Source organism: Mesoplodon densirostris, chromosome 2, assembly GCF_025265405.1.
Source record: "Mesoplodon densirostris isolate mMesDen1 chromosome 2, mMesDen1 primary haplotype, whole genome shotgun sequence".
NCBI classification, from domain to species: domain Eukaryota; kingdom Metazoa; phylum Chordata; class Mammalia; order Artiodactyla; family Ziphiidae; genus Mesoplodon; species Mesoplodon densirostris.
The window spans coordinates 22,306,058-22,330,076 of record NC_082662.1 but is presented as its reverse complement, the minus strand read 5'-3'; the positions used below and the strand labels follow the sequence as shown (position 1 = coordinate 22,330,076).

General features: G+C 39.9%; 1 protein-coding gene across 6 annotated transcripts in view; it reads right to left on the bottom strand.

Moving 5' to 3' along the window:
• Positions 1 to 24,019, bottom strand: part of WDTC1 (WD and tetratricopeptide repeats 1) — a 104,455-nt gene that overhangs the window by 32,283 nt on the left and 48,153 nt on the right. For all 6 annotated transcript variants that reach the window (XM_060089229.1, XM_060089228.1, XM_060089232.1 and 3 more), the window contains 2 exons: positions 21,954 to 22,101; positions 20,476 to 20,559 (listed from right to left, as the gene is read on the bottom strand). In XM_060089229.1, coding sequence (XP_059945212.1) covers positions 20,476 to 20,559; positions 21,954 to 22,001 — 132 coding nt within the window. In that variant the 5' untranslated portion in view covers positions 22,002 to 22,101. The remainder of the gene's footprint in view (positions 1 to 20,475; positions 20,560 to 21,953; positions 22,102 to 24,019) is intronic.

Here is a 24,019-nt window from a genome sequence, read left to right as displayed (position 1 = left end):
GATAGTGGTAGCTGATATATAATAAGTGCTATCTCACCATCTACCAGGAACAATATTGTGCCCTTCATTTATGCTTTGAGTTAAACTTTACAACTACCTATTCTCATTTTTCAGATGAGGGAAAGGTTAATACCCCATACTCTATAAACAGTATAGTAAGAATGTGAATTCATGTCTGACAGATTCCAGAGCTTGGCTCTTAACCATGGTGTCATATTGCCTTTTTAATTAATTAATTAATTTAAAAATATTATTTTACAATCTACTTTAAATTTTTATTTATTTATTTATTTTTATTTTTGGCTGCATTGTTGGGTCTTCGTTGCTGCGTGCGGGTTTTCTCTAGTTGTGGCGAGCGGGGGCTATTCTTCATTGTGGTGTGTGGGCTTCTCATTGTGGTGGCTTCTTTTTTTGTGGAGCATGGGCTCTAGGCGTGCAGCCTTCAGTAGTTGTGGCACGTGGGCTCTAGAGCGCAGGCTAAGTAGTTGTGGTGCATGTGGGATCTTCCTGGACCAGGGCTCGAACCCGTGTTCCCTGCATTGGCAGGCGGATCCTTAACCACTGCGCCACCAGGGAAACTCCATTTTGCCTTTTTAAATTTCGGGGTACTTCTCTCAAAACTTAAATGCCTGCTATGTGCCTGCCAGTATTGTACTGGATCAGAGAGATGCAACTGAGTCAGACAGACACATCTCCTGTCCTCTGGAGGAGCTGATGAGGTTTTGTTTTCTCCTCCTCTTCTCCAAACTTATAACATTAGCCTTTCCCCATGTTATTATGATCTCATAAGCATCACTTCAAATGGTTATAGAATATTCCTCCAAAGGTTAAACTATATTCATCTCTACCTTAGTGTTGTACACTTAGATCAGTTCCAATTTTGGTGAGTTGATGTATTTTATTTTATTATTTATTTATTTATTTTTGGCTGTGCCATGCAGTATGTGGGATCTTAGTTTCTTGACCAGAGATCGAACCCGTGCCCCTTGCATTGGAAGTGAAGATTCTTAACCACTGGACCGCCAGGGAAGTCCCGAGTTGATGTATTCTAAAAGTCCAGTGGGAAAGAACATTTACAGGTGACTGGGCAACCCAGACTAGGCACAAAGTCATGATTTTTTGCACTTGACTGGAAATATATACAATCTGTGTTGTAACGTTAGGTATAGCCAATGCTACTCAGGAGCTCTGCTGAGCAGTCACGGTGTGGAGAAGTATATTAAAATAAGAAACATTATTAATTAATACAATTTAGGAGACAACAATCTATCAAAATGTAGGACCTACAGGGAAAAAAATAATAAAAGTCATTCTTGATAGGGGAAAAAGTTGGGACACACTGCATTAAGGGAATAAGAAAAGAGAAGCAAAGAGCTAGGAAGTCTGCCAACCAATGTGTATCCTGGCATGACCCAAAGGACTGGAGATCCTTTTGTCCAGATTTATTCTTTTACAAGAGGAAGCTGGGTCACACATATGAGGCATATGAGGCAGAATTGTAACAGCAATTCTTTTACAAGAGGAAGCTGGGTCACACATATGAGGCAGAATTGTTAAGTGAAAGAACAGTCTGGGTTCAGCTCTAGCTTGGCCTCTTTCTAGGTATATGGGCAATCACTTAAGATTCCCAGAGCCCCAGATATTTCACTGGGAAATGGAGATGATGATAATGTCATCCTGACAAGATCACTGTGGAGATCAAATGATGTAATATATGCAAGGTGCCTAGCACACTTTGGTAAATGCTGGCTCCCATTCGTGGAACTCATCTTCAGGTATCTTCTCTTGCCAACCTCTGTGTGTTCTTCCAGATCCTACTCTCAAAGACCCCTCCACATGGCCAGAATACTCACAAAGTGTATACATCTTGAACAACTGGACTCCTTCCTATTTACTAACATTTTCTAAAGGGTTATTTCTGCAGCTATTAAGTTGCTACCCTAAGCTCTGACCAAACAGACAACTCATTTATTCCACACGCATTAGGTATAAGGCACTGGGAGAAAAGGGAATAGACAGTAGAATAAACAAAGACAGGTCCATGTCTATGGCAACATGAGACTAAGGTCTACCATAAAAGAAGAAGGAGAGAGGCACCAAAAAAACCCAGAAAACAGGAGCATCAGGCTTTAAGAGCAAGCTTAAACGATCTTTGAAGACACACTCTAGCTTGGAGACGACTGTGGCCCAGTTTGCATGGATACATGTAAGGGCCCCCTCTTAACTGCAACCCAAACCACATACGTGTATAACATACCCACTGACTTCAGACCTAAACGTTTGTATAATGAAGTTCCACTGAAAAGATCAATGCCAAAGAGCATGAGAGTTAGAGATGCTCAGTGTACCCTCCATAGGAAATGCCAACTCGGAAAGAGGAAACAGATGGCCATGTGCTTCTCTGTAACTCCTTGACAGTGTGAACATGAGTCTGAGCAAGGAAGATTTAGATGAAAATGCAGCAAACATTAATTATGCATCTACTAAATGCCAGGGTAAGTGCTAAGCTGTTGCGTATATTGATTCATTTAAACTTCACAATACACGTGTTTATTAGCATGTATTGAGATTACATAGTTGTAATATGACAGAATGGAGTGAGTCCTGAAGGCAAATAAAACTCGAGAATTCTTCACTTGCTCTCCATTCACTTAATGATTTGATAGTTATCTTAAAGGCAGAATGATCTGAATACCCAGACATCTCCATAAAATCCTTTTGTTGCTTCTTTAACTTAGTTCAATGGTTTTTCAAATTTTAGTGTGCCTTAGAATTACTAAATGGAGCAGTAAGAGTAACAAGAATAACTAAAACTTAGCTTTTACTATGTGTCAGGCCCTGTCCTAATTGCTTCACATAATTACCCTTCAAAATCCATTAAACTGTCCAAAAAGGACAGTTAATGTGTTTTCATGTTCACAAGCCGTGTTTCCTTGAGCAAGTTCTTTAACCTCTCTGTGCTTCAGGTTTTATATCTCTAAAAAAGGAGATAATATACATAACCTCATAGGGTTGTTGTGGGAACCAATTCAATAGTCGTAAAGCACTGTGATAGCTGAGTAGCAAAACTGGAAATCAAATCCAAGTATGTTCTTTCCCTTGCACCATGATAATTCAAGACTTATAGTATAGCATGTGAACTATGATTACTGGGGAAGGAAAAATCCTCCTAGAAGTGATGAAAAGGAACGATTTAAAATATATTTCAACTTCTATATGTTCTAGCTAAAAATCTAAGTATAAATATAGTGGGGCAAGTCAACAACCATAACTCATGTCAGGAAGTTTTTCCTTATGCTGACCTATATCTGCAGTCTATCCCTGCAAATTCTCTTTATTCATTCAATCTTTTTATTTGATTGATTGATTTTATTTTTATTTTTTATATGCTAGGCACTCTTATACATGAAAAGGCTACAGTGCTAAATAAGATAGAGAACTCTAGTGGTGGGGAGAGAAAAAAAATAAGCACAGGAATCAATAAAATGAGTTCAGATAGTGATAAACGCTATGTAGAAAATAAAACATGGTGACAGGTTATACTTTAGATACAGTGGTCAGGGAAAGCCTCTCTGACATAGCTATGTTTGAGGAGAAATTTGAATGCTGAGAAGGAAAAGCATGCCAGGCACAGGAAAGAAAAAGTACAAAGGTAGGAACGGGCTTGGTATGCTGTAGATACAGAATGAAGGCCAGTGTGGCTAGAACACAGTGATAAAAGGGACAGAGTAAGGCAAGATAAGCTCAGGGAGGGGAGTAGAGGCAATATTCTAAGGGTGTCATATAGGCCATAGCAAGAAGCTTCATGAGGCCAGGAACTGTGTTGTCTTATTTTCTGCTATATTCATCTCCCAGAGTCTAGAACATTTCTGGCATATTGTAGGCACTCAATATACGCTTGAACATATGACTGAATTAATGAATGACTCCCAGGTTCTGCCCTCTGGTGCTTCAGAGCCTAAGTTTACTCCATCATCTCAAGCAGAGGTTGGCACTTTTTCTGTAAAGAGCCAGAGAGTAAATGTTTTGGGCTTTGCAGGCCATACGGTCTCTGTTATAACTACTCAATTCTGCTGTTGAATTACTAAGGCAGCCATAGAAAATACATAAATGAATGAGTGTGGCTGTGTTCCAATAAAATTTTATTTATAAAAGTAAGTGGCTATAGATTCAACCCAATCCCTATCAAAATCCCATCTGCCTTCTCTGAAGAAATTCACAAGCTGAACATAAACCTCATATGTAAATACAAGGGACCCAAAATAGCCAAAACAATCTTGAAAAAGAAAACAAAGTTAGAAGACTCACTTCCCAATTTCAAAAATTACTACAAAGCTACAGTAATCAAAACAGTGTGGTACTGACATAAAGGACAGAAATTTAGATCAATGTGATAGAGTAACGAGTTCACAAATAAACCCTTACATTTATGTAAGGTTAACTGATTGCCGACAAGAGTGCCAAGACAATTCAATGAAAGAAAGAATAGTCTTTTCAACAAATGGTGCTGTAATAACAATATGCACATGCAAAAGAATGAAGCTGGGCCTCTACATGACACCATATATAAAAATTAACCCAAAATGGGGCTTCCCTGGTGGCGCAGTGGTTGAGAGTCTGCCTGCCGATGCAGGGGACGCGGGCTCATGCCCCGGTCTGGGAGGAACCCACATGCCGTGGAGCGGCTGGGCCCGTGAGCCATGGCCACTGAGCCTGTGCGTCCGGAGCCTTGCTCCGCAATGGGAGAGGCCACAACAATGAGAGGCCTATGTACCACAAAAAAAATAATAATAACCCCAAATGGATCAAAGATGTACACATAAGATCTAAAACTATAAAACTTTTAGAAGAAAACACAGGTGTAAATTTTTGTGACCTTGTATTAGGCAATGGTTTCTTTTTTGGCCCCAGTGGTTTCTTAAATATAACACCAAAAGCAAAAATGACAAAAGAAAAAAATTTGAACTTCATGAAAATTAAAAATTTGTCTGTCAAAAGCACTCTCAAGAAACTGAAAAAACCCACAGAATGAGAGAGAAAATTTCAAATCACATATCTGATAAGTGTTTATTATCTAGAACATACAAAGAGCTCTTATGACTCAATGATAAAATGATAAATAACAATTTAAAAATGGGCAAAGGATCTGAATAGACATTCCTCCAGAGAAGAAGATATACAAATGGCCAATAAGCACATGAAAAGAAGCTCAACATCATTAGTCATTAGGGAAATGCAAATCAAGACCACAATGAAATACAACATCACACCCACTAGGATGACTATAATAAAAAAAAGACAGATAATAAGTATTGGTAAGGGTATGGAGAAACTGGAACCCTTGTACATTTCTGGTGGGAATGTAAAATGGTGGTGCCACCTTGAAAAACAGTTTGCCAGTTCCTCAAGAAATTAAGCCTAGAGTTGCCATATGACACAGCAATTCCACTCTTAGGTATATAACTAAGAGAACTGACAATATATGTCCATACAAAATTTTTTACACAAATTGTTCATAGCAGCAGTATTCATAATAGCCAAAAAGTGGAAACAAGCAAAATGTCCACTACCTGATGAGTGGATAAACAAAATGTGGTATAGCTATAGAATGGAATGTATTTGGCCATAAAAAGGAATGCTACAACATAGATAAATCTTGAAATTATCATACTAAGTGAAGGAAGTCAGATACAAAAAGCTACATAGTGTATGATTCCATTCATATGAAGTGTCCAGAATAGGAAAATCCATAGAGACAGAAAATAGATTAGTGGTTGCCAGGGGTGGAGCCAGGGGTAGGGGATGGGGAGTAACTGCTAAAAGGGGTGATGAAAATGTCAGGAGTTAGGTAATGGTGATAGTTGTACAACTTTGTGAATACACTAAGACAAAACAAAAAACAAAAAAATGCTGAATTGTACACTTACATAAACTAAAAATGAACTTAAAAAACTAAGTCAACAAACAGGTGGCAAGCTGGATTTGGCCTGCAAGTCATAATTTGCTGACCCCTGATCTAAAGGATAGCTCTTGAAATCTCTCACAAAGTCAGATCTCTGCTCCATCTGTTTCTTTCAGGCTATTTGATGAACTTGTTATCTAATTTACTTCTCTCAACTGATATTGTAATAAAACTCTGACAAGTCTTTGTTAGAGTCAGGTTATACTATGAAACTGCCCTGGTATACCATACTAATTATATTAAAAAAGAAAACCAATCTAGTTTGATATGACTTGTTTCTAGTGAATTTATGCTCATATTATATAAGAAACAAAAAAGCCATCAAGCCAGTTGTGAAGGTGGGACATATAATGTTTTCAACTTGTTTAAGGACAATATTAAGAAAACTAATAAGGCAAGAGAATAAACCCACCAAGCCAAGAACTATTTGTTAAGCCCTTTAAAAAAGTAGACACATGGTTGAGGTGGAAAGAATGTGAACTCTAAAGCCACACAGGCCTGAAATAAATCTTATTATTATTATTTTTTTGCAGTACGCGGCCTCTCACTGTTGTGGCCTCTCCTGTTGCGGAGCACAGGCTCCGGGCGCACAAGGCTCAGCGGCCATGGCTCACGGGCCCAGCCGCTCCGCGGCATGTGGGATCTTCCCGGACCGGGGCACGAACCTGTGTCCCCTGCATCGGCAGGCGGACTCTCAACCACTGCGCCACCAGGGAAGCACCCCCTGAAATAAATCTTATTAATCTTATTTCTACCACTTGTGTGACCTTGGAAGTGCTGTTTTACTCTCCTTATTTGTAAAGTGAGGTTACTTTCCTCTCCCTCTCTCTACCTCTCAGTGTTAGTGCCTAACACTATGCCAAGAAATCCCACAAGTGGAAGAAATAGAATGGATCAAAGTGAGATTAGAACTTTAAGGTGGACTTTGAAAACCCTAGGGATATTAAAAGCAAGTACCAACTGCCTCCAAAGTGAGGACTGCAGGCCACAAACTGAAATCCCAGGATATTTGGCTCCTGTCTGGTTATGAAAATAAAACTCACTGAGACAAGATGAGCTAGCGCATGTAACTAAAGAGGGATGTGGAATGCTCAGCAAAGATGTCCAAGGAATACAGAGAAGTGGTTTGGTCTATATACCAGAACACCTTAGAATTACCCTAATCAACATTAAACTTAAATCATCTAATCTCAACCTCCCTTCAGGCTCTCTTACTCAGTTGCTGCCACTGTAACACTTCTTTATATTTTCTTAATGAACATTTTTAACTCTCTATTTTGAAACAATTTCAAACATATAAAAAGGTACAAGAATAGTACAAAAACACCCGTATATACCTTTCCCCTATTTCATTAACTGCTAACATTTCTTTTTCTCCCCCCCTCCTCTTTCTCTCTCTCTCCACACACACACACACACACACACACACACACTTTTTTCTTGAACCATTTGAGAATAAGTTACAGACCTCAGGACCCATTACATACTTAAATTTCAGTGTCAGGAAATTTGACACTGACACAATTATTATTCAATATACAGTCTATATTCACATTTCACCAACTGTCCCAATATTATCCCTTTGATTTTGCTGATCTAGGACCCAATCCAGGATCACACACTGCATTTAGTTGTCATCTTCTTTTTAGTCACCTTTAATCTGGAACAGTTCCTCAGTCCTTTGTTTTTTACGACATTGACATTTCTGAAGAATATGTCAGCTGTTCTGGAGAAATGTCTCTCAGTTTGGATTTGTCTGATTACTTCCTCGTGATTAGTTTTAGATAATGCATTTTGACAGAAATACCACCTAGGTGATTTTGCGTCCTCCTCAGTGCACACTGTCAGGTGTCACCTGATGTTAAGGTGGTATCTACCAGGTTTCTCCACTCTAATGTTACTATTTTCCCCTTTGCTATCTGTGAGGAAATACTTCCACATTGCGCAAACATCCTGTCCACCATCAGGTTTTCACCCAATGGTTCAATCATTCATTGATCATTCTTGCCTGAATCAATTACTGGTATGATGCGGTGTGACAGTTATAAAATGGTGATTTTTTCCAACTTTATCATTTCTTCATTTAGTGGTCAGCAATCTACTAGAATGAAGTGGTTTTCTCTCTCCCCACCCCTTCTTTCTCTCCCTCTCTCTCTTACCAGTGCAAAATCAGGTATTTTTTTATTCAGTGGGTTTTAATTCATTATTGTCATTATTCATCCTGATGCTCAAATTGTCACGGGTTTGGCCAGTAGCATGCCTTTCAAGCTGGCTTCTGTGTCCTTATGATATGTTCCTGTCATTTTTATTTCTTTACTTTCTGTTGATCTTCTGCCACAAGATGCTGTAGGTTCATCTCGTACACTCGCTGTCCCAGACCTGAATCAGTTATTCCTCCAAGGACCCCTGGTTCTTTCTAGTGGGGAATGGTATTTAGAAACCAGTAACTCATGGCTATTGAGGTATCATTGCTTCTGGACCCTTTCAGAAGACAGAGCTGGAAATAATATATAAATTTATATTAAAATATATGTATTTTTAAACCATTAATTCAGGAATCCCCTGGCAGTCCATTGGTTAGGACTCGGTGCTTTCACTGCTGGGGCCCACATTCAATCCCTGGTCGGGGAACTAAGATCTCACAAGCCACGTGGCACAGCCAAAACAAACAAACAAACAACCATGAATTCAAAGAGATACAGCTAATTCCAATCCAATACCTCAGAGTTATTCTGTTGCCTATTCCATATTTGAATTTCCCTTCTCCCATAGTGAGAAGGGAACAACATTGGTATATTATATCAATATTATAAATATTATATTTATTATATATTAACTGATAAATTTATCCCAACAACACTGATATATTTACTCATTTGCTCAATTCTACAACACACACAAAATACTGATAGTTACAGAATTGCTATAGGAATACCACTACAAATGACAAATTTACTAACTAGAGTTCAATCAAGTTTTCTTTAGCTTGTCTTTAAAATACATACAAAGAATATTTATAGTCAAAGTACTGTGTCAAAAATTACTTGAGTTAGTTGGCAGCCCTTTCCCCATCTCTGCTGACTTAAATTTACTTTTTGAATGTGTAAAACCTCAAAGTGGTTATAAAATTAAAAACTCTACAAAAAGGTCCAGAAGGGTTATTCCCTTTTCTCTACCTCTCCACTTATGCCTTCTATCCCCTAGAGGTGACCAACTTCATGAGTTTCTGCTTATCCATTCTATGCTTGTGTTTGTAAAAACATGCAGGTACTATAAAAATTGATACTCTCCCTCCTTTGTTACACCAAACTTGGCAAAATTATATTAAAACAGCCCTTAAATATATGAAAAAGATATTCTATTTCACTCATAAAAGAAATGTAATTTAAAACTCTACTGAGATACCATTTTTCATCTTTTAGAATGGTAAAAAAATTCAAAAGCTTAACCCCCTAGTTTGTCAGTGAGCTGTGGAGAAAAAGGCACTCTCAGACATTGCTACCAGGAAGGCAAAATGGTGCAACTCCCATGGAGGGAAATTTGGCAATATCTAACAAAACCACATATATACATTTACTCTTTGGCCAGCACTCCCACTTCTAGGTTTTTACGCTGAAGATATATCTCTAGCAATACTAAAATACATATGTACAAGGTTATTCATTATGACATCGTAATTGCAAACTATTAGAAACAACTCTAAGAGCCCATACATGGGAAATTCACTGATTAATCTTGTTTTATTTATACACGAGACTACTATGCAGCTGTGAAAAAGAACTCTGAGGAGAATTCCCTGGTGGTCCAGTGGTTAGGACTCAGCGCTTTCACTGCTGTGTGCCTGGGTTCTATCCCTGGTCAGGGAATTAAGATCCCACAAGCTGCGCAGCGAGGCCAAAAAAAAAAAAAAAAAAAAAAGAACTCTATGAACTGATGAGTGATTTTCAAGATATATTAGTTAAATGAAAAAAAGAGAATCTATATCATTCCTCAATGATTCTTATCCTCAACAAGTCCTCCAAGTCCAGTCAGTCACTCTGTTCTCTCCTTACATGCTACCTCATGTCTTTACTTCCTTCTCATCCCCCTAAAAATCCATGATTCATTACTACAGTCATTCTCTTGCAACCTTCATCTGACAAAATCTGAACCCCACATGATCTTTTAGCTTTTCTGTATCTTCAACTTTCCCTTTCTCTACTGATTCTTTCCCCTTGGGATTAAACATGCTCAAGTTTCTCTAAGCTAAAAAGTCCTCCCTTGATGCCAAATCCACATCTAGCTGTGGCCTTCCAGTTCTCTTCCCCTTCATAACCATACTGAAAGAGTAGTCTATATTGGGTATTTTTACTTCCTTACTTCCCAATAATTCCTCCACCTACTTCTATCTATACCACAAAAATGGCCCTTGCCAAGGTGACCATGATGGCTTCCTTGCTCTAAATCAAAGGGACACTTCTCAGTCCTTATCTTACTTGGTCCCCAGTGGTATTTGATAGTGCTGACCACTTCGTCTCCAATGAAACTTTCTTCTTCTGGGTTCTGAGGCATCACCCTCTCTGTTTTCCTTCCTACTCCTCTAGTTGCTCTTTCTTGATACCCTTTGCATACTCTTTGTCCACCTGGCCCTTATATTGGTGTTCTTTATGGCTCTATCCTAGGCTTTCTTCCTACTATACACACTCCTCGAAGGCAATCACAACTCACTTTCATTGTTCCAATGTATATGCTACTCACTGCTCCCAAATCAACATCTCCAGTGTGTACCTAAGCTCAGACCCAAGTATTCCAACTACCTGCCTAGAAAGCACTAGACAACACATGGGCCTAGAGCTCCGGAACATCCATAACCAAGCTTATCATCTTTTCCTTCAAACTTATTCCTTCTCCAGTGCTCCCTAACTCTGTGAATGATACTACCATTTACCCTGCCAAATAGAAACTTAACTTTCATCCTTGACTCCTCTCTTTTCCTAACTTTCCACATTCAGTCACTAAGAATTCTGTTAATTCTACCTCTTAAATGTCTTTCAAATTCACTGACTTCTCTCCATCCAAATTACCATTATCTAGGTTCAAGTAACCAATCACCTCTTCCAGAATCACTGACACCATCTCTTAAGTGGTCTAGCTGTCCACATTTTAAACTTCTGCAATCTTCATGTTGAAGCCAATTTTAATTAAAAAAACAAAAACAAAAACCTTAACTGTGGTCATATTGCTCACATGGTAAAGACCACTTGATAGCTCTCCACTGCCCTTAGGATAAAATCAACAGTCTTCAACACAGCTTACAACATCCTTCATTATGAACATCCCAACCTCATCAACCTCACCTATCATCCTTCTTCCACTTGTATCCTGGGACTATCTGTTCTCTTGAACCAAGTACCCTCTACTCTCTCTTGCATCACTCATATGCTATTCCTCCAGCCTAGGATTTTTTTCTCTCCCTATCTCCCCCAAATCTACCTAGCTCCTCCCATCCATCTTTCAGGTATCAGCCTAGACTACATTTCTCTTAGGAAGCCAAGTTGAGATCTCTCTGGCACATTATGTTTCACTCATTTGTGAAATTTCTCAGAATAATGATGGACATGTGAGGGAGAAGAGGTTGGGGTTGGGGAGAGAACAAATGTTTGTTGAACGCTATGTTTAAGATTGAAGAAGTGTGATGAGAGTATAAATTGGTACAAACTCCATGAAAGACAATTTTGTTAATATTTATTAAAATCACAGATGGATATACTCTCTGACTACTAATTCCATTTGTAGGTATTTATTCTAAAAATATACACCCACATATGCCAAATGATGTTGCAAGGAATAACACTGTACATACAAAAGACTGTAAATAATCTACATATCCATCAACAGGGACAATTTAAATAAATTATGGTACAGTCATACAACACAACACTCTGAAGCCATGAAAGAATTAGATATTAGAAACATCTTGGGCTTCCCTGAAGGCGCAGTGGTTAAGGATCTGCCTGCCAATGCAGGGGACATGGGTTTGAGCCCTGGTCCGGGAAGATCCCACATGCCACGGAGCAAATAACCCCGTGCGCCACAACTACTAAGCCTGCACTCTAGAGCCCGTGAGCCACAATTACTGAGCCCGTGTGCCACAACTACTGAAGCCCACGCACCTACAGCCCGTGCTCCGCAACAAGAGAAGCCACCGCAATGAGAAGCCCGCGCACTGCAACAAAGAGTAGCCCCCACTCGCTGCAACTAGAGAAAGCCCGCGTGCAGCAACGAAGACCTGACGCAGAAAAGAAAGAAGGAAAGAAAGAAAGGAAAGAAAAGAAGGAAAGAGAGGAAGGACGAAAGAAACATCCTTACGTACTGATGTGGTAAAATCATGAAAGTATATTTTTAAATTCAAAAGTAAGGTACAAAGCAGTAAATATGTTAGGCTAACATTTGTGAGAAAAGGTGAGAATTTTTACATAAAAATTTGCATAAAAATGCATAAAATTTCTCTGGAAGGATACTGAAATTGAATATGTTAGTTGATTCCAGGAAAGTGAATTTGGTGGCTAGGAAAAAGAGTGGAAAGGAGACAATCTTTTTAAACTTTTAAGCTAACTTTAATATAGAAAATTTTAAAAGCCAATCAAACCAACAGGCTTTTAGTGAGCCTCTACTAAATGTTCAGTACTATATTCTAGGAGTTCTCTTTAAGTTTCATTTTGCATTTTTCAAAACTATACAAAGTAGTAAATTAGGAAATCCAGGGAAAAAATTCCCCCAGATAATATAGAGGAAAACATTATAATCAATAACCACAAAAAGGCAGGAGTTTTTACTGTTGATTTTACCTCTTTTATCCCACCCCCAACCCTTATTATATCACCTCATCTTAATGCCAAAAGTCAACTCTTAACCGAAATGGGGTCCATATGTGACAATGGGTGGGAAACAAAACAAGGGAAGAAAATGACCATAAAGCATTTAAAAAAGCTGGACGCCATCAAATCAGCATCTCAGGAAACTTTAAAAGCTTTCTATAAATAACAACAACAATAACCGTAGCTAATATTTGAGTACCATGAATTTTACAATATACTGAGCTCCATGCTAAGTACCTTACATACATAAAATAACTTATTTATTCCTCCTCTTAAAACTAAGAGACAAACAGGATGTGTACATTAGTTTACAGATGAGGAAATGGATCCTAGAAGTTAAAGGGCTTATCCATGGTGATATGGCTTATAATGGCATTTTTATTACTATAGTGGGGGGGGTGAGGGTGTCAAATAAAGGTATCCCCTCCAACCTCCAACTAGGAAAGAGGGAAATAAGATAGCCTTTTGAGATCAGGATTGTAAGAAATCAGTATCGTTGAATTTTCCTCCTTCTTGGCTTCCATAATACCATGTTTTCCCACCTCTATGCTATTCTTTCTGTCTCCTCTGGGTAGAGGAAGAGAAGAAACAGATAATCTCTAAATGCTGAAACACCTTGGTTCTTGGTCTTGGGCCTTCTCTCTCCTCCTACTTTTTTCCCCAGTGATATTATCCAGTCATCCAGTTTAATGGCTCTATAGACAACTGGTCCACAAACTTTTTAGTCTCAAGACCCCTTACAACTTTTAAAAATTACTGAGGCTTCCAAAGAATTTTTTAATATAGGTTATCAGTATCTGCCGTATTAGAAATAAAAACTGAAACATTAACTTCATTTAAAATTAACATTATTAATTATAACTTTAATTTAATGAAAATAAAATTATTAATTTCATTTAAAAAATAATAAAAAGAGGGCCTCCCTGGTGGCGCAGTGGTTAAGAGTCCGCCTGCCGATGCAGGGGATACGGGTTCGTGCCCCGGTCTGGGAGGATCCCATATGCCGCGGAGCGGCTGGGCCCGTGAGCTATGGCCGCTGGGCCTGCGCATCCGGAGCCTGTGCTCCGCAACGGGAGAGGCCACAACAGTGAGAGGCCCGCATACCGCAAAAAGAAAAAAAAAAAAAAAATAATAATAATAATAATAATAAAAAGATAAGCTAACACATTTTAAATAAAAACTAACTATATTTTCCAAGACAAAAGAATTTAATGAGAAGAATGGCATTACCTTACATTTTTGCAAAACTCTTTTGTCTAGCTTAATGGAAGATGGCTGGGTTCTCATATCTACTTTTGATTTCAGTTTGTTGCAAGATGTTATTTTGGTTGAAGTACATGAAGAAAATCCACCCTCATAAAGATAAGTATTACAGTTGGACTACAGAGCAGTATTTTAACAGCCTTTTCAGATCACTGTAGGTATCCTTCTTTGATACTACACCAAAACTGGACAAATAACAGTTTCTTAACGTTACAATGTGGAATCTGAAACCACATAAATGAGCTGTTGGTATCCTGCTACATTAAAACACATTGGTTGGGGACTTCCCTGGTGGTGCAGTGGTTAAGAATCCGCCTGCCAATGCAGGGGACGTGGGTTTGAGCCCTGGTCCGGGAAGATCCCACATGCCATGGAGCGACTAAGCCTGTGCGCCACAACTACTGAGCCTGCGCTCTAGAGCCCGCAAGCCACAACTACCGAGCAAATGTGCCACGACTACTAAAGCCTGTGCGCCTTGAGCCCGTGCTCTGCAACAAGAGAAGCCACCGCAATGAGAAGCCTGAGCACCGCAACGTGCAGCCACGAGGACCCAACGCAGCCAAAAATAAAAAAAATTAAATTAAAAAAAACAAAAACAAACATTAGTTGATTTTACATTAGGCCTGGGTCTTTTACAGATGTATGACTTTGCTTTCAAAACAGTGACTTATGGGGCTTCCCTGGTTGCACAGTGGTTAAGAAGCCACCTGCCAATGCAGGGGACACGGGTTCGAGCCCCGGTCCGGGAAGATCCCATGTGCTGTGGAGCAACTAAGCCCGTGTGCCACAACTACTGAGCCAGCGTGCCACAACTACTGAAACCCACGCACCTAGAGCCTGTGCTCCACAACAAGAGAAGCCACTGCAATGAGAAGCCCATGCACCACAGCGAAGAGTAGCCCCCGCTGGATGCAACTAAAGAAAGCCCATGTGAGCAACGAAGACCTAATGCAGCCAAAAATAAATAAATAAATTTATTTTTTAAAAAAAGGACTCACTGAATTTGAACAATAAAATAAAGCTGACATTTGTTAATATCACTACAGATCTCATCAAAAAGACTTTTAAGAAGTACTGAGAGGCTATCAAGCTCATGGTGGCAGATACAAGTTTTCCTATATTCTTTTTTTTTTTCTTTGCTTTAAAGCTCAAATTTTATCCTTGGCAACAAATACTGTCAGTTGTTCTTCTTGAAGTGATAGTTTACTTCATTCATTTCAAAGAAAATGTCTGCCAAATACCCATACTTGAATAACCAGTTTTCATCTGCTAGCCATTCTTTCAGATGGTGTTCCATGAAAAAAATGTCCAGTTGAGCTTGCAACTCAAAAACCACTGAACAACTGCTTTTCCTCAAGACAACCGCCAGAGTTCAGTGTGCAGCAGCAGCACTTTATGGATTCTTCCTACCTCATAATAAAGAACACTGAAGAGATCTGTATTTAAGGGTTGAAATTTAAAATTAATAAGTTTTATTGTATTATTTTATTGATGTAAAAATCAAGGACATTTTAAGTAAGACTGGCTTTTTTGGGGGGGGTCACTGCAAATGCATGGGGTAAATAATTCAATGACTTTGATGCTACTTGCCTTGACTCACGCTAAAATGACAGTAGTTTTACCACTTTTTTTTCGCAAAATTTTAAATGAATTAGTTTTTTTTTGTTTTGTTTTGTTTTGCAAATAATGTCTTAGTATTACTATGAAAGTAGTTTTGACCTCATGAATTCCCTTGAAGAGGTCATGGGGATACCAGGGGTCTGCAGACCACATTTTGAGAACTGCTACTATAGACTATTACAATGACTTTCCAGTTTTTACCCCCGTCTATGCTTCTTTTTTGCCAAACCCACTGGACCCTGTAATAATGATAGAAATGTTTTTGCACTTATCAAAGGCCAAGCCCTCTGCTTCAACTCTAAATCCTATCCCCTCCAACCTTCCCTAGGACGTGGCTCCTTCAGTTATTCTGTCCTAATCCTTTATCAGCAACCACCTTCTCTCTCATCAACATACAAACAACCTCTAGTATTTCTTCCCATTCTTTTTTGTTTTTGTTTTTTGTGGTACACGGGCCTCTCACTGTTGTGGCCTCTCCCCTTGCAGAGCACAGGCTCCGGACGCGCAGGCTCAGCGGCCATGGCTCATGGGCCCAGCCGCTCCGCGGCATGTGGGATCTTCCTGGACCGGGGCATGAACCCGTGTCCCATTCATCAGCAGGCGAACTCTCAACCACTGCGCCACCAGGGAGGCCCTCTTCCCATTCTTACAAATCCCTCCTTTGATCCCAAAGGCCCCTCCAGCTACTGCCCCATTTCTCTGCTTCCTTTTGTAAATGAGGTCTTTCAAGAACTGTCTACACAACTCAATAAAGCTGGAAAACAAAAACAAAAACAAAATAAAGTGATTCTGAAGGATGGAAGTGCGGGGAATAAAAAAAGCTGTCCTTCTTCCTCCAGTCTCCTGAAATGATTCCTCATTGGTTAAAGCCAACAAGAAGATAGACGACAAGAGAGACTATTGATACATCTGTGCAAGTCAGCTGCCCACGTAGTTAGCTGAAGAAAGAAAGGTGAGAAGTAGATGTAGAAAAGCAAGAGAAGGTATCTTTTACAGTTTTGTTAGGGGAATCACTGTCCGAAACCACCCACCCTGGCCAGGGGCAATAGTAACCACCTGCATGAGTTATCTTACAGCAGGAGATCCTGGTAAAGAACATGGAACAAGCTACCACCAACCGGCAGAATTCAGGAGAAGTCAAAAGGAGAGAGGAGACGCCAGTCCATATGTCCTACCAACCTCCCAGAATCCTTCACACTGGAACCCATCTTGGCTGAGTGATGCTCACACCACCAGGAAGGACCCTGAGTCAGAATGATTGGCCAGAGACAACCTGGAAACTAACCCAACACCATAAAACCTAAGACTGTGAGCCGCGTGGCAGAGCAGTTCTCCTGGGTTCCCTTACCTGCTGCTCTCCACCCAGGCACCCCTTCCCAATACAAAGTCTCTTGCTTTGTCAGCATGTGTGTCTCCTTGGACAATTCATTTCTGAGTGCTAGATAAGACCCCACTCTCGGGCCCTGGAAGGGGTCCCTCTTCCTGCAACAGTTTACCCTTTTTACTGCTTACATCCTATCTTTCCTTTCATCTAGGGGAAAAGTTTGTAATAACTGACTAAATAGATAAATAAATTTTCATCACCCTCTTTAAAAAATTTTTTCTTTTTTTCCTGCACCGTGTGGCTTGTGGGATCTTAGTTCCCCGACCAGGGATCAAACCCAGGCCCATGCAGTGAAAGCGCCGAGTCTTAAACACTGGACTGCCAGGGAATTCTCTAAAAAAATTTTTTTAAATAGAGAGTTGTCTACTTGCTGTTGTACTCCTTCACCTCCAATTCACTTCTCAACCCCTCCAATTTAGTATCTGTTCTCACCACTCCGATAAAACTGCTCTAGCCAAGACCACAGTCACCGTTTTGTCCTCACTTATTCAACCTCTCAGAAGCACTGAGTAGAACTGACCACTCCTTTCTTGAAATACTCTCCTTACACTCTCCTGGTTTTGTTTCTGTTCTACTTCACTGACTCTCTTTCGTGGTTAACTTTTTTTATCTCCTTAGCTTGTAATCAATTTCTGAAAGCTGGAGTATCTCCAGAGCTAGGTCTTGGACCCTATTCTCTAAGGCTCCATGGATCGCTGAAGTCTCTGGATTTCTCCCTATAGTCCAGAGCTCTCCCCTGATTAGGACCATCAACTGCCCACCTGACATCTCCACAAAGCTATCCAACAGGCTTTCAAACTTTACAGGTCCAACCCCGATTCTCTCACAAACCTATTTTTCTCCCAGTCTTCTTTCCACCTGCTCTCACTTCTCTAAGCCTCACAGGCGGCAAAGCTGGGATTTAAACTAGGTCTTTGTTTTTTTTTTTAATTTCATTTATTTATTTTTGGCTGTGTTGGGTCTTTGTTGCTGCACGCGGGCTTTCTCTAATTGTGGCGAGTGGGGGTTACTCTTCGTACTGGTGCGTGGGCTTCTCAATGCGGTGGCTTCTCTTGTTGCGGAGCGTGGGTTCTACGTGCATGGGCTCAGTATTGTGGCCTGCGGGCTCTAAAACACAGGCTCAGTAGTTGTGGCACATGGGCTTCGATGCTCCACGGCATGTGGGATCTTCCTAGACCAGGGCCCAAACCTGGGTCCTGTGCATTGGCAGGCGGATTCTTAACCACTGCGCCACCAGGGAAGTCCAAACTAAGTATTTGTTTTAACACCTAAACCTGTGGGCATTCCTTCATATTGTGCACTGTTACTATAGGTCCCGGGCAAGGTGGCCTTCAGCCAAGTACAAATTCAGACAGTGCATCCACCTTAACATATTTTTGTATTTGAGTGCCAAATCTTTGGAAATAATAGCTAGAATCCTGTTTTGTGCTCACAGAGGTTTACAAGTCTGTTGTGGACAAAGTTATAAAACCAGGAAGAGATAGTAGAGACAATGTGGGTTGGGTGGAGGCACAGCTAAAAGGAGAAGACCAGCCAGAACTGTCTACTCAGCATCCACCAGAGCAGGGTTTCTCAACCTCGGCATTATTGGCATTGGGCGCTGCATAATTCTTTGTTGCACATTCTTTGTTGTACTATGATTGTAGTATGTTCAGCAGCATCCCTATACTCTATTCATTATATGCCAGTAGTACCCTTTCAGTTTTCATAGCCAAAACTGTTTGGACATTGCCAAACGTCCCCCTGGAGGTAAAACCTTCCATGCCCCACCTCCAACTGCACTAAAGGGATGTACTTTATGTTTCAAGGAAATATGGAAAGAAATTCAAAAAAATAGAGTAAAGGATAAATAATACAATATAGTTACAAAATCATGTTTTCAAAGACTTTTTAGAGGTATGGGGAAACAATAATGACATAAAAGTATAAAAGGGTTTAGCAAACTGTGTAAATGGTATGAGCTCCACTTTGCAGAAAAAAATTACCTAAGCATGAAAAAAACTGGAAGACATAATAATAATTGTTATTTACTGAACTAGCTTATATGATCCAGGCATTGTATTAAGTACTTCAAAAATCATCTCATTTAATCATCACAACAATTCTCAGTTATTGATCCATTTTACAGATCAGGAAACTAAGGGTAACTTGAACAAGGCTATATAGCTGTAGAGAAGATAGGTCTTGAAACTAAATTTATTCAGCTCTAATGCCCATCTCTTAACTAGCCTTCTGCTTCATAATACATGAAAGTAATATACCAAACATTAACAATGTTTATCTCTGGATGGTAGAATTAAAAGTGATTTTGTTTTCTTCTCTATATTTTTCTGTCGATTCCATATTTTCTACTATGATATTTCCTACTTATATAATCAGAAAAAAAATTTTAAGTGAAAGTTGTGAAGACCACTTGGTAACATGGAGAAAATGATTATTATAGAAAAGATACAAAATTCAATGTAAAGTATGATTACAATTATGTAAAAATATGCAAAAGATAAAAGGAAGTATATACATAGTAATTATAGTAGGGAGGTGGGAATAACAAGTAATTTTTACTTATCTTTTCCATATTACTATTAACGTAGTTATATTTTATAACGGATAAAAGTTTATAATGAAAAGAAAGCAATAACAATCATCTACAATTTCATTAACTCGAGATAACACTGTTAGTAGGCAATGAATTTCTTTCTAGTCTTTTTCTAAGATCAACACAATTACTTACAAACATTAACGTGAAGGAACCAAAGAGAATTCTTATTCAACCTGCAGATGACACTTAGTTGGATAGGACAGCTAAAAGTTGGATTCAAAACACCGTTCTGAGGAAGGAAAGGGGATGGAGCTAACACTGGGGAGTGTTTCTGTGTCGGACAGAACTAAAAAGCTGAACATCTGGACTGTAGGCCTGACTCCCCATGGATTGGACAGGACAACATTGGACAAGGTGCTTGGTTTTTCTAAACCCTTTTTTTTTTTTAATACCTATTTCCTATATACCACCCACAGTATTTCTTTGAAGCTAAAATGCAAGTGTGTGTGTGTGTGTGTGAAAACACTTTGTAAACTCTAAATTCCTATACAAAGGTAAGAATCTTTACTGTCCAAGTCAATAGTAAAAACAGTGGTATGAAATTCAATAGTCTTTTTCCAAGCACAAAGGAAATAATATGACGAAAAAACAATTTCTGTGTGACCATGTCAATCACTAATCTTGATTCAGATTTATGTGCCTAATAAAACCGCTGTAAAGGAGAGGTAACCTTCAGATATGACCTGCAGAGAAAAACTGTTTATGCCTTGAATAGTGCAAAGAGGATTCTCTGCAGGCAGAGAATGGAGAGCCAGTCATCTGCATCTAGGGTGCAAATTGGTTCTCTTACCTGCAGCTCTGCTTCCAGGCCCAGCCGTCTGATAAAGGGGTCAGTGACATGGTAGCGCCGCTCAAAGCTCAGGGCACCCCGCTCCTGGGGAACAGAAACAAACTCATAGATTCATTGATTCGATTTAACATGATTTACTATGTTCCTATTACATATGCAGCATTGTGCTGGGCCCCACAGGAGCTAGAAAAGAGAACAAGAAATTGGCTTGCAGGAGCTTACTGTATACTTGGGCAGGGATTAGAGAATAATATCGATAGAAGAGAGGATATAATTAAGCACTAACTTGTAATTGTTGGGTTACCAAAAAAAAAATTGAAACAACAAATAGGGAATGTTTCCATATTTAGGTTAGAGAAGGTGGGCATCATCTTTAGGACACATATTGTGGGGTATATATAAAGGAGAAAAATAACTTGCATGGTCCCTCCAATTCTATGATTCTGTGCCTCTAGGAATTGGTCCTTGCCCTTGGGGCCACCCAGTCTAATGAAATCACACACAAAAACACCCACAAATGGACAAAGCTGCAAAAGGATTCAGGGATGCAGGGGAAAATATACAAAACACAGACTAACGTGCACCAGGTACATGGCTCATGTAAAGGCATACACTCAATCCTTCTGGAGGTGACCACAGCTTATGCTGCATGCCACTTAATTTTTAAAAGATTTTTGGCACTTAACCTTTACAAAGAACTTTCTCAGGTTCTTTTGGATTTCATTCTCAAGATCAGCCTGCAGGCAGACAGATATTATTATCATTTAACAACTGAAAACTGAGGCACAGAAAGGTAAAGTGACTAAAGTCTTATAGGTAGTTAATTAGGGCAGTGGTGAGATTAAGCTCCTGACCCCAGCCTGGGGTTCTTACTTCAAAAGCACATCTTGTCTTGGTTGAATCTCCTCCATTAAACCCCTGTGCTCCTTTACTGAGGGCTTCCCTGACAAAGCCTGGGCTACCTCGCTAAATGAGCTTCACTGCCCATTCATCTATTCATCTCACAGTATTGGAGTGTCTTCCAGGTACAAACTGCAGAGAAAAGGTGAGGCTTTGGTATAGGAGACCCTCGAAGAAGAGAAGAAAGAGTCTAAGCTAAACTGGGATTAAGATTCCCCCAGGTTCTGTTATATGTACAACTGAGCAGCCAGAGCAACATGAAGAAGCTCTATTTACTTCTGCTGCACACCCCACCTCCTCCACAGATGTGCACATACATGCTCCCCTCCTTCACCAGACTCCATCAATCTCAGCAGCCCAGGTACAAGTGCTTGGATAGAGGAGTCTCCATGATTCCATGTTCTTGCATAAAAGAAGACCAGAGTTAAGAGACCTTGGTTCTAGTCCTGTGTCTGCCATTAACTAGTTATGTGACTTCAGGCAAGTCACAGACTCTAGTCCTCAGTTTATTCAGCTATAACATGAATCTGTGGGGAAAAAGGACCTCATGCTCTGGTTCATAGGTCTGGGTTGCTTACCTTTATCTGCCTACAGATGAGGTCTCTAGTTATGTTGACTTTTGCCATCTTCTCTTAATGGATTCAACAGAAGGAAGCTATAGAAGGATCTTCAGGACCCTTCAGCATTCCAGCCAAGCCCAGGTCCACAAGACACACATTTAATTACCTGGGGGAAAAAAATCATCAAACCTTAGAGGATGGAGTAAGGTGGCTTCAGGGCCCTGATTCCACCCCTAAAATAGCCCACCAGCCCACCCAGTAAACTGGCTATTGCCTGTGATTTATGACATGGTGTGCTGGCCCTGCTCCACAGTGTTGAAGAACCTCTGGAGGGTGAAGGGGGTTGGGGGGTAGAGAGACAATGATTCACAGCCACAGGAAGTACTGGAACAAACACTGAAGGAGTCAGTCATGTGTGCTTCTCTAGAAAATGGGTGTGTGTATGTAGATATGAGTATGAAGGCAGACAGAAGCACATCCCAAAGTAAGAACAAGGCATACAGCAAGAAAGATGTCAAGTTTCACTTGCTCAGTATGCATCTGTGGCAACCAGTCTGAAACTTTTAATTATGCTTCAAAATCCTTGACCTTCAGCTTGGCTCTCCCCAAAACCAAATCAGTATCACAAACAGAACATTCAACCCTCTAACAGATTCACAGAATCAAAGAGCGGACAGGAAATGTAATGGTGACCATGTCCAACATAAAGAAATCCTTCTTCAGTACCCGAATATGTAGGCTTTCAGGCTCAGAACTTCTTAAGCAAACTATTCCTTTATCATACAACTCTGTTAGAAAGACCTAGTCATCTCATTTCTGATAATTTGCCATAAGAAAGCACAAAATATGAGAAATAAAAAAGTTCCATACTGAAGCATATTCATCACCAAGTTTGTAAAAGCCAAAAAAATAAAACCACCCAAGTTTCCAATGATAGAGGAATGGCTAAATAATGTATAGCCATATGATATTATGTAGCATTAGAAATGTTACTTATGAAGGAAAAATGCTTACATCATGTCAAATGTTTATACTTTGTTTTTGCAGTAAACACTATTATCACAGCTATGTTTTAAAAAGGAAATATAAAAAATAACAATTGGGCTTCCCTGGTGGCGCAGTGGTTGAGAGTCTGCCTGCCGATGCAGGGGACGCGGGTCCGTGCCCCGGTCCGGGAAGATCCCACATGCCGTGGAGCAGCTGGGCCTGTGAGCCATGGCCACTGAGCCTGCGTGTCCGGAGCCTGTGCTCCGCAACGGGAGAGGCCACAACAGTGAGAGGCCTGCGTACCACAAAAAAAACAAACAAACAAAAAAACAATTGCCATCTTTGGATAATAAATAGTATGACTGATTTTTTCCTTCTACTTTTTGATGTTTTCAAATTTTTTCTATAAAAGCACATTAATTTTATTTTACAATCAGGAAAAAAAACCACTAGAGAAAAAAATAAACCAGTTTCTGGTTTTTTTTTTTTAACATCTTTATTGGAGTATCATTGCTTTACAATGGTGTGTTAGTTTCTGCTTTATAACAAAGTGAATCAGTTATACATATACATGTATCCCCATATCTCTTCCCTCTTGTGTCTCCCTCCCTCCCACCCTCCCTATCCCATCCCTCTAGGTGGTCACAAAGCACCGAGCTGATCTCCCTGTACTATGCGGCTGCTTCCCACTAGCTATCTATTTTACATTTTAAACCACTATGTTTTAAAAGAAAGTTCTGCCTCCTGTTATGTCCACCTTTTAGTCCTGTTTCTACCTCTGGAGTCACACAGGAGGTCCTTCTCCATGATGGCCCTCTAATGATGGCTCGTAAGGCCCATCAGGCCTCTCTGCTAACCCTCCCGCGTCAGCAGGACCTCCCGAGGCCACTTCTGGATCTCCTGGCCCTGGCTTTCCTCCAGCTGGCCTCCTGCAGATTCCTAGCACACCCTCTGAAAACCAAACCTTCTCCACCTGAGCTGTGAGCAGACTCCTTCCTTTCCTTTTGGCATTTAACCACAAAAGGAGACTCTATTTATAAACACTATGTTATCGCAGATTTTTTTTTCCTTTAGTGCTAGGCACACAGTGGGACTAT